The sequence below is a fragment of the Engystomops pustulosus genome, chromosome 3 (assembly GCF_040894005.1).
Source record: "Engystomops pustulosus chromosome 3, aEngPut4.maternal, whole genome shotgun sequence".
NCBI classification, from domain to species: domain Eukaryota; kingdom Metazoa; phylum Chordata; class Amphibia; order Anura; family Leptodactylidae; genus Engystomops; species Engystomops pustulosus.
The window spans coordinates 146,411,814-146,428,669 of record NC_092413.1 but is presented as its reverse complement, the minus strand read 5'-3'; the positions used below and the strand labels follow the sequence as shown (position 1 = coordinate 146,428,669).

At 41.0% G+C, this 16,856-nt stretch overlaps 1 protein-coding gene across 1 annotated transcript; it reads left to right on the top strand.

Moving 5' to 3' along the window:
• Positions 1-9,096: 9,096 nt before the first annotated feature.
• NPPC (natriuretic peptide C) lies at positions 9,097-15,938 on the top strand. The gene is made up of 3 exons (XM_072142468.1): positions 9,097-9,314; positions 12,061-12,348; positions 13,638-15,938. Exons 1-2 carry the CDS (start codon positions 9,222-9,224, stop codon positions 12,322-12,324), a joined length of 357 nt encoding a protein of 118 aa, XP_071998569.1. The 5' UTR covers positions 9,097-9,221; the 3' UTR covers positions 12,325-12,348; positions 13,638-15,938.
• Positions 15,939-16,856: the final 918 nt, after the last annotated feature.

Sequence of the window (16,856 nt, the reverse complement as noted above, 5' to 3'; positions counted from 1 at the left end):
CCAGTTATGTGCAAAGAAAATATTCCCAAACTAGATTAAATCAAAATTAAAAAGTGATTATGTCTCTTGAGTTTGAAAGTGCAGTCTTGTCATTGCATGTGGATTGGCAGAAGCTGAATGTGTACCATGTGCCCTGTCTGTCACCAGTTGGTGCTTAGGTCTCAATTGAGACTTATCATTATTACTTCATGTGAAAGGGCAGGGTTTGTATATCTCAAGTAAACATTTAAAACTATATCCTAAAGAGTGCATATTGTTATTATACTGCAAGCAGAGGTTGGCTCTGTGGGGTAAAGCACGTACACTCGTGCACTGAACTGTTGTGTACCAAATGTCACTTAAGAGTGTCCTGCCAAAAGAAACAGTTTGCCAGTAATGTTTCATTATTTCCTCCTCAACATAGAGCAGGATAAGTCTCTCCTACAAGTGTATAAGGGCATCAAAATGTTCAGAAGCAAAGATAAGATTATTTCATTAGTCGCTATTATTACAGCTTCTATGAGACCATATTCAAGCTTGGCAATGACGACATTCCTGCAGCTACTCTATTCATCTCCATTGGAGCTTTAGAAATAATCTATCACATTCAGACGTATACAACACATTTTTAGTGTAAAAGATATTAACTTTCAAAGGGTCTTCTATAATTCTATTAATTCTATTTTTACTGAATTATTTCAGATGATAAGGTTATGATCAAGACTGACCCAAACTTACTCCCTAAACATTCCATTTTATTTTACAGATATTAGGAGACAGTGTTTCCATCGTTATGTGACAAATGCAGGAACCCCAGGGAAAAGCAGTCTTTTTGACTTTTTAGGTGTATTTTTTCATATACAGTATTGAGTCTAGTTCAGTCTAATTCTCTATAGATATTTTACATGATCACAATTGGAGTAGGTCTGCTTCCAAAAACTCTATGGTAAGATGAATCAAGATGATAATCTCTTTAGCGAATAGTAGTACAGAGTGAAATATCCATCTGCTCTGAGAGCACAGGTGCAGTTATGTGCATAGACACAGTGAAAGATGTATCCTACAAAGCTTGAAGGTGCTTAAATGTTTAAGACAATCAGTTGAGGGGTTTAGGAATGAATTGAATGGTTTTCACTGGACTGCTTCTTTAAACCTTCATACCCTACTCGCTGTGACATTTTGTACAGGGCTTAAATTTAGATGCTTATTAAGCTAGTCATTTAAATATACCCAACAGATTAATGCATGTTTAAGTCACATGCTCAGCATTATCTCACAAAACCTCAGGTTATAATCTACTGTAGGCCATGGCACTGCATGTCAAATCCAGTAAATATCTCATGAGACATGAATCTATACAAGTTATGCAATACATTGTCGAGGAGCAGAATTTTAATCAAGAAGTATTCAAGTGTGTGTCATAGTTGTCACTGTAACCCTGGGACATCCCTGAATGTTCTGAACTTTAATGTTAATAGATACTTAACCTAGTGTATCTGACAGATATGAAACACTTTCTACATTGTCAGACAGATCTAAAAACAATTACTGGTACCTATTAATAACAATTCCACAAACTATCACTTGCCTGCTCCACTTAAGAGAAAAACTATAAAATCCTCTCTAGCTGGTACAGGGTACTGACCCTATTACATACAGCTTTCCCCTCTGTGTTGGATGATTGCTAGCGATCCGGGTAGGACAAAGGCTCGATGTTTCACATTTGGTGGGCTTGTTCCCATTGCTTCAGTTATGATGCTGCATTTTCTCACTATAATGACCCAACGTGTTCCTTAATTCAGCTTCCATAGGTTTTTTCTATCCATTATCCCTGTGCCAATTCGTAAATTGAAAAATTGTCTATTGCATCCCTTTCTTGTGGCTGCCTTCATAACAAGCTATCATTATTGGTGTTATGAGGTTATACCCTCCCTCGAGGAATGTGTAGTCGAGGTGAACAACAATATGAGAATGGAAGAATTGATTAGTGAAGATGTATCTTCCCTTTAAACCCTCATAATAATGAGGGTATGATTTAAAACATCACCTTATTCGATACTTTTAAATACTTTATAACGTAAAACTAAAAAAAAGGTTAAACTGGGTTTTACAGTCAGTAAATCCCACCTTCCCTGACAAAGGGGTTGGAGGAGGAAAGAATCAGGCATTTTGGATACCTAGAACATGCATATTGAATTAAGCATATTTATGGTGTTGTTGGAGTCAGAAACCCTTACCCTGACCCTATATGGACAGAACCCATGGGCTTAACACAACTCAAAATCAACTCACTTTCCCTAGAACACATATAACAATAAACAAACAAAATCATAGACAAGAAGAAAACATTAGTTTTCTTCTTGTCTCAAAATCCCTGGTCTATTGAAATCTAAGAATAATTATCTCATGTGATGAACCTATTACAGAAAAAATGTCCAAATGTTTCATTAATATTTTTAAAAAATTACAATATTTTGATAAAAAGTGATCAGAAGTTTTTTCCAAAAAGATTTAAATATTTAAAGAACAACTGTAAAGTATAAAAACATAAGCAATTCCCCAATTTACTGTAATTAGCATTAGCATTAGACTGCAATGTAGGACAAGGTGTGATAGGGACTCTCCCTCCACTGCAGCCTCCTCTTTGCTCTTATCATCATCTTGACTGTTTTATCAATCTACCGATTGTCTGTTATGGGTCTCTACATACTGTACCAACTCTTCTCACAGAGCATACATTGGGATTATGCTTGTCTCTATGTCCACCATGCTTTTCCATCTTTTTCATTATTCAACTGTGTGACAGAAGTGTGTCTATCACATGACAACAGAAATGCATCCGGATTCAAAGGATGTCACCATGAGATCATATGAACTGAAAAGAAAATAGAATTTTCATATTGAAGCAAACAATTCAATAAGGTAATCACTTGATTGATGCTTTGAATAGATATTGTCCTGGTCACAGGCCTACGTATAAAAAGATCTTCGGTAAGATCCTTATACTGCCTCTTCAGATTAGTACATTGTAATAAGGTCTCCCCTTAGCCATCTTTTTTCTAAAAAAAAATAATCTCAAATGTTGTAATCTATCACTGTATTCTAGTCCCCCGACCCCCCTAGTAATCTTGGTTGCTCTCCTCTGTACCTGTTTCAGTTCTACCATATCCACAATATTCCACCTGACCAGTGATTTGTAAATATGGTGACTGAAACATTCTTCTTCTACCTTGGCCCCATGTCTGATTCTTCCCACCATGACTCATATCTGTAGATTGAGCCCCCACAGTATCTCATAGCCACAGTGCCCCTAGCAGCAGTAAATCATAGTCACATTGAAATAACTGGAAGTCAATAGTCACAGAGCTCCCTGTACCCTAAATTTACAGAGTCCCAAGGTGAACACAAATAAATAAATAAGTACCCCTCCGCTACTGCAGTCTTCATCCCTGGTCCCACCATTGCATGATGGGGCCGTTAAGTCCACCTGCAGAAGGTCATGCAAAAGGTCAAAGGCCTTTGACGCAGGGACATGAAGCAGGTGAAGGCCTTTGCTGCACAGGATCCATACCACAGGTTGCAGGCTTGTTATTTATTTATAAAGGCTTCATTTTTTAATTTTGCTAATTTACAAGCATAAATCAAGGACACTGATAACTATGACCTAGACCAGTGGTGGCGAGCCTATGGCACGGGTGCCGGAGATGGCACTCAGAGCCATTTCTGTGGGCACTCAGATCATCACTCCAGGATAGAGTTCACCAAATATGACCAAATCCACCAGATCTTCCTGCAGTCCCAAGCAACTTAAAAGATGCTGCATTATCTTTAGAGGTTCTCATTCTGGACCCAACATTCTTCCTCTACAGAGAGACCCTAGAGAGAAGCTACAACGAGAGTCTGAATTTGCCCTCCTTAATTCAACTGTGTTGTTTGCCTTAGGGGCCGATATCATTGAAAGAAGTGGAAAAACAGGTAGCAATAAGTTACTGCTTAAAAAGCAATGTTGGCATTACACTGTAAATAAGTGGATTTTGGTTGTAGTTTGGGCACTCTGTCTCCAAAAGGTTCGCCATCACTGACCTAGACCATTGGAACATGAGCATTTTCCTATCATTCTTTCCATACAATCAAGTGTCTGTTTATTGTAGAGTACCAGGGCATTGAAGCAGGAATCTGTGGGTGCAGGTCTTCTAAAATGCTGACCACGCTAGAGTAAAACCCTCAAAAAATCATAGAACGCAGCACTCTGATGAAAAATTGACTGCTGTTCCACAAAATATAACAGGTAATGTTTCACCTTCTCTATGAAGGCATTTTTTTCCAAGTCACTATTTATTTATTTTAATGTACTTCATTAAGAATAGCTGTGTTGAACTATTATCATAGTTATATTACAGTGCTGCTCAGTGGCGTACCGATCGCGGTCGCAGGGGTCGCGACTGAGACCGGGCCCGTTGCCAGTCAGAGGGCCGCACCTGACCCCTGCGCTGCGCTGATTACTCAGCGCAGCACAGCGGGCAGATGTTTTAAATTGTGAGAGCCGCGGGCCTTTCCCTTACAGCGCACGGACTGTTCTGCATCTGGTCCGTGCGCTGGATCAGGAGGGCCCGGAGCTGTCACAATTCAAAATTTGAACGGGCCCCCGATCCGCCCACCTTCCCACCCACCTCATCGGCCATCCCCGCACACCGCATCCATCGATGCCGAAACAGGCTTAATGACGTGCCTGCCTGCGCCGGCACCTGACCTGGCAGACATGTCATCAGCCATCGCCTGCGCCAATCTTTAGAAGAGAGAGAGAGCACGAAGAGGAGCGGAATAACTAGGTAAGAGTTTTATTTTTCATTTTGCTTAAATATATGGGGCCCTGTTTCTATTTGGGGGGGGGGGGGAGGCATAGGTGAAAGTTAGGAAATGGCTATTTGGGGGGGATATTACCTATGGGGGACATTAATCACGGCTACTGCTGGGAGGACATTGATTATGGCTACTGGTGGGGGGGACATTAATCATGGCTACTGCTAGGGGGGGGACATTGATTATAGCTACTGCTGGGGGTGGGGACATTAATCATGGCTACTGCTGGGGTGGACATTGATTATGGCTACTGGTGAGGGGGGGCATTAATCATGGCTACTGGTTGGGGGGCATTAAGCATGGCTACTGTTGAGCGGGGGACATTAATCATGGCTACTGGTGGGGGGGACATTAATTATGGCTACTGGTAAGGGGGGGTCATTAATTATGGCTACTGTTGAGGGGGGACATTAATTATGGCTACTGGTGAGGGGGGGACATTAATTATGGCTACTGGTGAGAGGGGACATTAATTATGGCTACTGGTGAGGGGGGGACATTAATTATGGCTACTGGTGGGTGGGGGCATTAATTATGGCTACTGGTAGATGGGGGACATTAATTATGGCTACTGGTGAGGGGTACATTAATTATGGCTACTGGTGAGGAGGGACATTAATTATAGCTACTGGTGGATGGTGTTCAATGTTTTTATGCATACCCGGGGGGGGGGGGGGGCTGTCGGGAATTTTGCCCTGAGGTCCAGAGGACTCTAGTTACGCCACTGGTGCTGCTCTTCCATGGGGAAGAAGAGACTCCTTGCATCACATATCACCATGATGCATGTAGTCCTGTACTTTATGGTTTGTGAAATATGGTCAGTGCACAAACCAACCACCATCATGTGTCTACTATCTCAGAAGGACCTGTCACCCTCAAAAACGGCACTAGGAGCTGCTTACTAAAGTAATCAGCTCCTGTTGCCTAAACAGATGCAGAAGTGCTAGCGTTATCGGAACCCTCCAATAATGCTAACAAACACTGCTGCGCTACACACTAGAAACACCAGAGGTTTCCGATAAAGCTAGCAGTGTAACACTGCTAAGTCTGTTTTAGCACTAGGAACTGGTTACTTTATTAAGCAACTCCTAGTGCCATTTTTGAGGGTGATAGGTCCTCTTTAAACTGACATAATGAAAGCTTCTGTTTTGTGTGTGCCTGGGAAGTGGTTTGCCAGAAGTTCACAGAGGTGGAGTGATCGAGGACTATGGCCTTCACCCATAGAGCTTCTGTTTTATGTCAATTTCAAGCAACATGTTATAAAATCTTGACGCAATGCTACAGGACTCCTGCTGTCCTTCACAGGTTTTACCCCCAGTGTCCGATCAATACTGCAGGTGCGGGTCTGGCAAGGGGGTCGATGATTCACATTTGGTGGTTGTGCCCAAGGATGCATGACCTGTGGGAGTCATATATTCACTCGCCTAACTTCATCCTTGACCCCTTGCCAGCCTGATATTGCCTTCCTCTTGAAGTTCCCTGGGACTTAGAAGAAAGTTAAAAAAGGACTGTTGATACATTTTGTTATGGCCGGGAGACATATTATTCCTAGACGGTGGAATCTTCTGTGGACGTCTTTCAGAGATTCTTCCAAGTTTCCTTCTTGGGTCTCTGGACATTAACACACTTGTCTACTGTGGGACACTGATTTTCCCTACTCCCACCCTCACCCGGTGTCTGTTGGTCTTGTTGAGTTTGTTATTTGTGTTTTAGTTGCTATGCATATATGCATGATAGGAGATTATCACTGATACACTCCAGTGGCTGGGTTTTATGCCCTGCCTTTAAAATCCCCCTTTTTGGTGAACTGTACTTGTTGAACAGCTATCCTTTCATTCCCGGAGCATGACTGTGTATCATACTGTTATATCTTATACAGACAGTCCCCGGGATAAACACAAGATAGGTTCTGTAGGTTTGTTTTTAAGTTGAATTTGTATGTAAGTCAGAACTGTATATTTTATAATTATAACCCCAGCCAAAATGTTTTTGGTCTCTGTGAAAATTGGATTTAAAAAATGTTGTATTGTCGTAAGAATCGGGATTAACAATAAATCTTAATTGCAGACACCTTTGATAACTGTTATAGCTGATTATTGCAGCCTACGGTTAAAGTAAGTACAGTTAAAGTACAGTAAATTACCAACATCCAGAGGTCCGTTTATAACTAGGGGTCTTCTGTAAGTCGGGTGTTCTTAAGTAGGGGACCGCCTGTACTTAGTATGACATAAAGGTACATACTAGAACAATTACATGGACATAAACTTGTATAGGTTGAGAGCAGATACTTTAATTCCTTATGTGTCAAATACTCTACTGTATGACCTAATAAAAGGAATTACAGAAGGAAATTACTTTTTCCCAGCACATCACATGACCAACATCAGAGGTCCTCATTTGTAGATAGTGCAGGTAAAGGTGCAGAAGTTCAAAGCCCCAGACCCAGGCTATTACACGCACTAGTATTAGGAGCGCCTGAGTCACTGCATGGAACTTTAAGTAACATCTCTGGGCAATCAATCCTCTTCCACTGCTTTAAGTATATAATTATAGGAGACAGATGAAACAATAGTCTTCATAGCATGCTTGTTTGCATCTTCGGCATATTTCCATATTTTGTCTTTGTGTTCCTCATCATTTGTGGCAGCTTTCTGGAATTGTCTACTTTACTCTTCTTTGAAAGACCTTTATCCTTCTTGATTTTGGCATCTTTTTTTCCCTATCTCGAGTTTCCACTGCATTTTATGTTATGCAGTTATTTTTCTTTTTTGCCAGTTTCATGTTTCATTTTGACAGTTTTCCTATGAAACAATGGGAATGGTTTTTGTTTTTATTTTTATCAGCTTTATTACTATAGGCTGTCTACATCAGGGGGAGAAAAACTGCACCCAGCAGTAATTGGAATGTAAACTTTCTCAAGTTCTGGCAAGGAATGGAAACTTTTACCCAGATATTTTTATTACCTTCTTTAGGTAAATCACACTAATAAAAACCCTTAAAATACAAAATTACGGTTGTGGTTCGTGGTATTTTTCTGCTGCCTCCCCCCACCTTTTAATTTCCACTTTGGTGCGTTCTGTGTGGGAAATAAAGGGGTGCAGCTAGGGTCACTGACTCATTTGTTGACTTAATGAGAAAACACAGCAGCATTTACCGATTGTCTTTGTTTTTTCATGAAAATGGGAAGGGAAATTAGATAAGGATATGATGCTACTTACATGAAAAGTGACAAGAGTCCTGTAGCCTGGATCATCTGTCATCACATGCCAAACAGATTAGCCCTTTCACAGCATCGCTGTTGAGTGTTCCGGTATGTACACTATGGCGCTGTTATATAGGTACAAGCCATGAGAGCAGTGTCACCAGTTCTCCCACTGTGCATGTCGATGATTTCTGGGAGTTCTAGGACATGATCACAGTCATACCATGCACAGCACATACATGGAGTACAGGTCTGAGCTAGTTATCATGAATGAGTGTGTTCCGCCCTGTCACTATCTCTGTACCGTGTGCAGGAGATCGCTATCAGAGAGGCGAGCAGCGCAGCCGGTCCCGACTACACACTGTGCGTCTCGACCACTTCAAAGCCTCATCCTCTGGCTGCTGATACATCAGGAGACTTATGTCTTCTGCAGGTCTATTACAGAGAGTTAAGTCACTCTGAAGAGATATTACTTGTTCTGATAGCATCTCCAGGCTCCACGTGTGTTCTCCTCCTGGCACTGCCCTGCACCTGACCGTGCCCCTGCCCTGCACCCCGCAGCCATGGCGCTTAGACATCAGCTGCAGAAAGCTCCTTATTGTCTTGAAGTTACATTAGAAATACTAATGAGAAAGACAGCCCCAATTGTGCAGACATCAGCATCGGGCACTGGTGCCAGCCCACTATGAGAGCGCAGGCTAGTGCCCATGTTTCCCTATTAACAAAGGGTCGTACAATTTATGACCTACCACTTCTGCGCTGCCTTTCCCTTATATTTTAATGAATAAAGCAGATATCTCCGAGTGCCAAGGAGAGCTTAACCATTGCAGTCCTGACTTAAAAAGCCTAGCCCTGCCCGAGAGAATGAATGTGCCATGGGGTAAAGAGGTGCGGAGCAGCAGCGGCCACCTGAGCGGACACCTGAGAGGGCGCAGCGCCCGCTCCCCCGGCCACAAACAAATAAACAACGGCACCAGGAGAGGTCGGGAAAGGGTTACGGAACCTCCTATCACTGCGGTGACGTCACCGCCCCGGCTTTATAAAATGAATGGGCTGTTGATATGAGAGTTACAGAAACACAGGACGAACAGGAGGAGGGACTACAAGTCACCACAGCTCCTCTGCCACTTGTAACACTGCGGGATTTCTTACCCTGAAGAGACTGAGTGCCACAGTTAGGATGCACTTCTGCCATCTTGTGTGCTGGGGACTAGTGCTGGCGGTGCTGGGCTGCAGGACGGAGGCCAAGCCCGTGGTGCAGGCACATCACAAGGTCAGTGATCACCTGGAGCCTCCCATCCCATTCTCCTAACTTTCCCATCTTCTGTCTACCAGTGTGGTGACAGGTGCCACACTGCACTCTGCCATCTGCATTACTTTGGGGCATAGTGAATGGGAATTGGCAGGGTCCCCAGATTCTCTTTTACTCTTCTTATATGATCAGAACTTTAGAAAGTCCAGTGACCTTTATGGAGGTAGAGGGCATAATACAGATAGCTATAAAATAGGGCTTTTCCCATACCAGGCGCAGTGACCTGAGCTATCACTGTGACTACGCGCCATACCAATATGGGTCACACATTGGAGGATTATTGGAGGATTTATCGCAAGGTGTATTATGTAGGTTTTGGGGAAGGATTTCCAGGATATTATTTTGGGGCTATATTAAAAATCATATCCTTTTTTCCCCCTTCCAGAAAAAATCCATACCTAATTTTAACGGTTCTGGGGATATAATTCTAGAATATTAGTGATAGTGGTGATTGGAGAGAATTGTGCACTTTCTAGAAGAGTGATTGTCTCTTTTCATATTAGTATTGTTCTGATTTGGGATCTCTCCTTGTGTCGTTCATAGACATGATATCTGCTGGATATCACATTGCATCCAATGTGAGAGTTTTTCTATTGTGCTTCAGAGAATTGTTCTATTGAAGACACTAGGTTCTGCCAGCAGAGGACTAATTCCTTTGGGCAACTTCAGGATAAGTAGTGGGAGACCACACATCTAGGACATTACATACACCCAGCAAACTCTGTCCAGACAACTGTTATATTTTATTCTTGTGGACTCCAGGTGTCTGGCTGGGTACCAGAAGATGCACTGATTATGGATGGAGAAGAGAGAGAAACAAATGATTACTAGAAATAATTCTGTTAGGATTACAACATTGCTGAAACAGAATAAGGATAGAGTCATTTCATAATATCTGGTTATTAAATAGTGACAGAATGTGTTTTCCATGTGTGGCCTTACGTAACACCATCCAGAAAACCTGGGAAAACTGACAAAATTCATAGAGAGTTTCTGGATAGATACTTAGATTTTATGTGCCATAGAGATGGAGTACTGACATCACCTTGTGTTGTTAGTGGGTTTTATGTTGAGGGAAACCTCATGATAGAGTCACTGGTGCCATGAAGTTCAATGTCAAATTCAGTTTTGCCTGCTCTGTTCATGAATAGACTTCTGCCCTTGGACAATGTGGGAAAGGGGCTTATTGCTGTTGTCCCAAAGCAAAATTGGTTTAAATAGTCATATTTAATATTATATAGACTCCTAGAAGTTTGTCCTGATCATTGATGCACTCTATAGAAATGTGTATGCTGACAGAAGTATGTGTGCATGTGTGTGTGTGTATTTATATACATACATATTTATACACCCAGGGTAAGACAGAGAGATATAAATGATATTAGTCTCCAAAATTAGTTTAGCAGGTGGTCGCCTGACATTATATTTAAATCAAGGGTCAATCTGCATCATAGATGTGACTGCCAGGCTTGGAAAAATGTCTGGAGTATTAACCTCTTTCTCTCTGTTTCCAGATCTACCTGGGAAATAGTATTATGATATAATTAAAGTGTAATACAATGTATAATAAATATTGCATTTTATTATGGGCTTCCTCCAGTGATATCTGAATAATCTGAGTACCATCGTCAATACATTGGGGCAAATTTACTTACCCGGTCCATTCGCGTTCCAGCGGCGGCTTCTCCGCTCTGGATTCGGGTCCGGCCGGGATTTAATAAGGTAGTTCTTCCGCCGTCCACCAGGTGGCGCTGCTGCGCTGAAAGTAAACTCATCGCGCCGGAATGCACCGAGCTGGACCAGGTGAAGGTAAGCGGTCCTTATGCGACACATTTTCGGTTTTTAAATGCGGCGGTTTTTCCGAATACGTCGGGTTTTCGTTCGGCCACGCCCCCCGATTTCCGTCGCGCGCATGCCAGCGCCGATACGCCACAATCCGATCGCGTGCGCCAAAATCCCGGGGCAATTTAAGTACAAGCGGCGCAAAACGGAAATATTCGGGTAACACGTCGGGAAAACGCGAATCGGGCCCTTAATAAATGACCCCCATTGTGTTCTTTGTACAGATGTGGTGCAACATTACCTCTGCTGGCATGGAATGGGTCAAAAAACAGGTGGAAAAAAAACATGACATAATGCAGTAACAGACAATCTCCAGCTCAGAGTCCACCCTGTAGTCAGCAAAATGCTACTCAGGGCAATCTAAAAATAAAATCCTTTATTGCACTATATACCCCTTTTTTTATAAGCAGTGGATGTGCCTGACGTGACAAGCTCGCCCCAAGAGCTGCCACCTTGTTGTTGAGTGCTTAATACTAGAAAGTCTCCTTCAAGGGCAACTGATCTTATCAGGTCATCTCTTGTCATCCAGTTACGATAGCTGATATTATAGATGAAAAGTGAGTTATCTTGAAAAAAAAAAACAAGCCTGCTAGTTGTTGTCAGTGATGTCAATTCAAGAAATCAGTGCACCATCAGATACGGAATTCCAAGTGTACCATAAGATGCAGGTGTTTTATGGGGAAGCCAAAGTCAAGAATTATAGTTAGAACCAAATAAGTCAAACATTTTATACATTTGCTATAATTTTCACCCTATTTACTCTCTTGAAATATCTGAATAAATGAATGTGTCTCAATTGTTAGTTTGTGTTCTCTGAAAATTGATTGATTTATGACCTTCTGTATTTTGTTTTTTTATCTTCCAGTCATTGCGTGCCTTGTTAGGGGAAGAACTTGCTGAATATTTGGCCTCTGGAGAAAGGGGAGAAAGAACCATTGACCCTAATACTCGTGCTCGCCTTCTAAGAGATCTACGTGTAGATACACGGTCAAAGGCAGTGTGGTCCAGACTGGTCAACGAATACCCCAACATCCGCAAATTTAAAAGCTCCAATAAAAAGAGGATATCCAAAAGCTGTTTTGGGCACAAACTGGACCGCATCGGAGCCATGAGTGGCTTAGGGTGCTAAAAGTTGGAGCACCATCTTGTGGTGGTCAGTATGAACTACTCTATTAATTTTCCCCTCCCTTGATAGTCCTCTGCTAGATACTTGACTATAGTTTTTTGTACTAACACAAGAAGTGCTACTTGTTTAGAATGACATTCAGTAGTGTGAATTCAGACACTTATTGTTTGCGTAGTACCTCCTTTACACCTTTCCTGGCAATGATTCAAGTTCAACCTTGAATTCCAGCCATTATTCAGTTCTACACAGTTAACCGGTTACTACTGTATCATACAGAATAATTGAAACCCATTACCTTCAAGAAGAAATTCTACAACATCAAAAAAAGATAGTTTGAAAATCCTTCAAAAACAATAAATAACAGTAGGCGTTAAGACAGGAAGGCAAGATTGCACTTGAATATGTCTGTGTTTGTTCTCTATAACCACAAACAGTAAGCGAAAAGGAATTGCAAATTGTATAGTATTTAAAGGGCTCTTTCACCAAAAAGAGCTTCTCATTTGTTCTCAGTCTGTGTATATATAAGGGCTTGGGAATTGTGTTGGTCAATAGGAAAGTAGAAAGGGTTCCATATTTGCATCCTTCCAGTTGAGCCAGTCAGCGGATTAATTAAATGTTGTATGTTTCTCATGTAACATCACAACCTTCATGAAAGTATGTTTTATATTTGCCTTTACAAACTGGTCTGTTTAAAACCAAACTATATTCTGCTATGTGAATTGTGTAAAGTGTCTGATTTTACACTAAATTATATTCTCAGTTACTATTCTGGCAGTTCTACAGAAAAAAAACACATAAAAAGGTGTGGATTTAGTTTGACAACAACCAAATCTCTCTGTACTTATCATTTTTCTTATTGCCTCCCCTGAATTATCTTGAGATAATGTACACTAAACCAAGTCATACAGAAACATGTTATCTATATGAGTTTATTACGGTGTATATAGCTTAGTGCCACATAGTCATTGTCAGCTGATATATTAATAGCAATGTGAACTGGAAAGCAGTGGTGCCAAACACAGAGCACTTTCTGCTCAGCCAGCCGGTGTAAGGTCTGCCTATACACAGAAATGTTCAGCCTGTGGGAGGAATACAGTGACAACTCGAGGAAAATGAATGATTTGAGGCCAGAGCTGCGCTTCCCAGGCTTCTGGCATTAAAAATCCTGGGGCTGTGTTATTAATAACTAGGATCATAATTCCATCTGCATTTTCCATGTGCTGTTACAAGCCTCGAAGTGCTGCATGAGAGAAGTCAGAAACCTGGCCTGCCATACACTAATAACGACACTAATCCAAAGTCTTTTTCTCTTTCAGGCTCCTTACATTGACAACGGTTTTCTGATCACTGGTCATTATCCTGTCTTAGTGTAGACGCCTGGCTGAGAATCTTGCATCTCCAGAAGATTCTACAGTGCGGGGACAGGCCGGTACGATGGGACATAGGACCTGCTGTTACCACATGTCTGTCATTATTTTGTTGCCAGCGCACAAGAGCCATTAATGTGCGTTTTGTATAGATATCTGTAATGAGGGCTGCCTAGATGTTTACATATCAGTGTTCAGACACGTGCTTCACCTTTTTAGGTGGCCAAGCAGACTATCCTGATTGTTCTCCACATGTAGAGTGACTAGGCTCTGTATTGCAAAACCATTCCTTATTCATGGACTGTCAACATTTCAGCCGCAAGGAAGACTTTCCTAGGTTACAATTAAAACCATGACTGACTTTAATTCTACCCTGAGATTTAACCCTTGACAGCTCATAATCTACACAACATTTTGAGCTACTGTTTGCCCTGTAATTAAGCATCGGAGATCAGTTGCCAACCTGCCATGTTCATAATAATGACCTGACTCTAGCAGTTGGATCGGCTTTAGACAAAATGGGGCCTTGGACAAATTAAAAGTTGTGCCACAAAATGAAACAATTTTGTAACAGTCACATTTATTAATAGTGCTTCCTATACCCCTGCCAAATAATAGTGCTCTGTCGTTTCCAGACAGCAGTAATGCCCACGATTGACAGGAAATAGATAGGAGATAGATAGATACATAGGAGAGGGAGAGAAATAGATAGATATGAGATAATAGTGCTCTTGTAGTGTCCAGACAGCAGTAATGCCCACGATTGACTGGAGATAGATAAGAGATAGATAGGAGATAGATAGATAGATAGATAGATAGATAGATAGATAGATAGATAGATAGATAGATAGGAGAGAGAAATAATTAGATATGAGATAATAGTGCTCTTGTAGTGTCCAGACAGTAGTAATACCCACAGTAGATAGATAGGAGAAAGATAGATAGACATGCTACATATGATCGATAAATTAAATGATCTATAAATAGATATAATAAAGATTATAGACAGATTGGTAGATCAATATGAGATACAAAAATTGCCTTTGCTGGAAATACTAAAAATCTAAAAATGTTGGGCTGACATAACCCAAAACATCACAGGCTTCCAGAAAGATAGACATAGGAACATGTACAGCTAGTACGTGCCACCGTATGTGCGCCAATTTTCATGTAGGCTAGCGTCAGTGTCTAGTTGGGAAATGATATACTGCCATCATTAGCTGTCTAGGATAGCTAGACAAGGAGTGATGTAGGTTCAGAAGTATTGCAGAACCAGCTGAGGAAGCCAGTAGGTGGAAGACTTAGGTGACAGTGTCTATAATAGATGTTGCAACACACTAACAAATATATAAGAACTCTAAATATCTCACACCGGGCTCCTTCCTTCATCAAGCATTAACCTACTATTTGGACATGTTCCTATGTCTATTTTCCTAGAATCCTTTTCATAGTGATGTTTTGGGTTACTACTAAGTCAGACCCACGTTTTCAGATGTTTATTCAATAAAAATTTATATTTTAGTATTTTCTACACAGGCAGTCTTTGTGACTTAACTCCAAAAGAATACACACTTAAGACAAGTGATTTATACACTATTTTTTATAGATATGACAGGGAATTTTCTATCTTATTTAGGATTTCTCAAAGATCTGGGAAGTTAATTTGTTGAGGTTCCAGCCATATGATACTTGAAATGATATTAACATGATGTGTGACTTTGCAGAAATGGTCTACGAGTCCTTGTACTTCCCAACTTTACATATATTACTTAATGTATCCAACCATATAACTTTTCAGTAATTATCAGATCCTGACACTGAGGGCTTATTATCTCTACTATGATCTAGTTAGTTGCATGATTACATATTTTTAGAATTGGACAAATTCAGCTGATCTGTATGCAGATCTGCAACTTCACTGAAGTTGTGCCAGACGCACTAGACCGACATAAAGTACACATAAAGTCTTCCCTTGCCCTACCATTTTCATTTGGAAGCTGTTAGTTTTGTCAGAGAGACTCATCCAGCAGTGCAAGGATAAAGTCTTTTGGGGTACTCATGTAGATGGAGGGAGGGGGTTCTGACAGAGCGATATGTAAATTCTCACCTTGCATCAATGTATTTATGTTGTAAAGCTATTTATATTGTTTATGAAGAGATATTTATAAAGAACTTTTATTTATGTAATAAACCGGGTCAAACAATGTAACATTTTGTCCTGAATAGTTGAAACGTTTTAAGAAAAAAAAAAAATTCATTCCATGTATTTCTGTAATCTGTCTTTATTTATGTCCTGTGATCACATTCATTCTGGTGAAATCTATGATCTATTGCTTACACACATAAATAAAGACACTACATAAGAACAGTTTTCAGTGTTAGAGAGGTTATAGCCATCACATATTTTATCTTAAACGTTGAATAAGTCAGATGTACAGTACAGAGACGACAAACAAAGCAGGTAGCAAATAAATGGTCATGCTGGACCAGAAAAGTTTCAGCATAACAGAGGCAAGATCAATAGTGGGTAATATGAGGCTCTGCATCTGTGGACGAACAAAACAACACTACAAATACAAAGAAGACAATGAAGAGAAAGAGGTGGATGGGAAAGAGAATAATGGAAGTATCCCAGTCACTGCTTATTAATGTAGGGGGCTCGGCATAGCACGGCAAAAGGTTCTGACATTAGAGCAGCAGCTCTAGAAAGTCAGGGGATCTCTAATATGCCTCACAAAGGGCTCAAGTGGTAATTGTCTTTCCTTGATCTGCGATATCATCGGCCACCATCTCCTTAAACATGTGGTTATAACCAAGCCCATGTAACCATGTCTTTGTATAAGTGTCTGGCCGCGGCTAAGACATTTTTAACAGACCCTTTTTAGGATGGAGCCTGTCAAAACTGAGAGAAAGGCAACTTGGGGTGGGGTTCGCCTTGCGTGTGTATCATCCTGCCAGTGACAAGTTTGTATGTATCAAATACCCTATTTCAGAAGGGCTAAAGCACCAAGAAACTCTACAACATGTAAAGAGCAAATCCCACCACCACACCACAACTCTAAAAGACATCAGTAACCTCAGGATAATTTTTTTAAGGGGAGACAGGTAAAACTGAGAGAGAAGTTTTTTAGTTCTTCTATGCACACTCACGTTTGTGAGACAATAGAA

What these genes read in the sequence shown, in the direction of transcription:
- NPPC (XM_072142468.1), top strand. Translation starts at nt 9,222, where the DNA reads ATGCACTTCTGCCATCTTGTGTGCTGGGGACTAGTGCTGGCGGTGCTG. An exon ending in TGGTGCAGGCACATCACAAG is followed by an intron (nt 9,315 to 12,060) that starts GTCAGTGATCAC and finishes TTTATCTTCCAG; the next exon opens with TCATTGCGTGCCTTGTTAGG.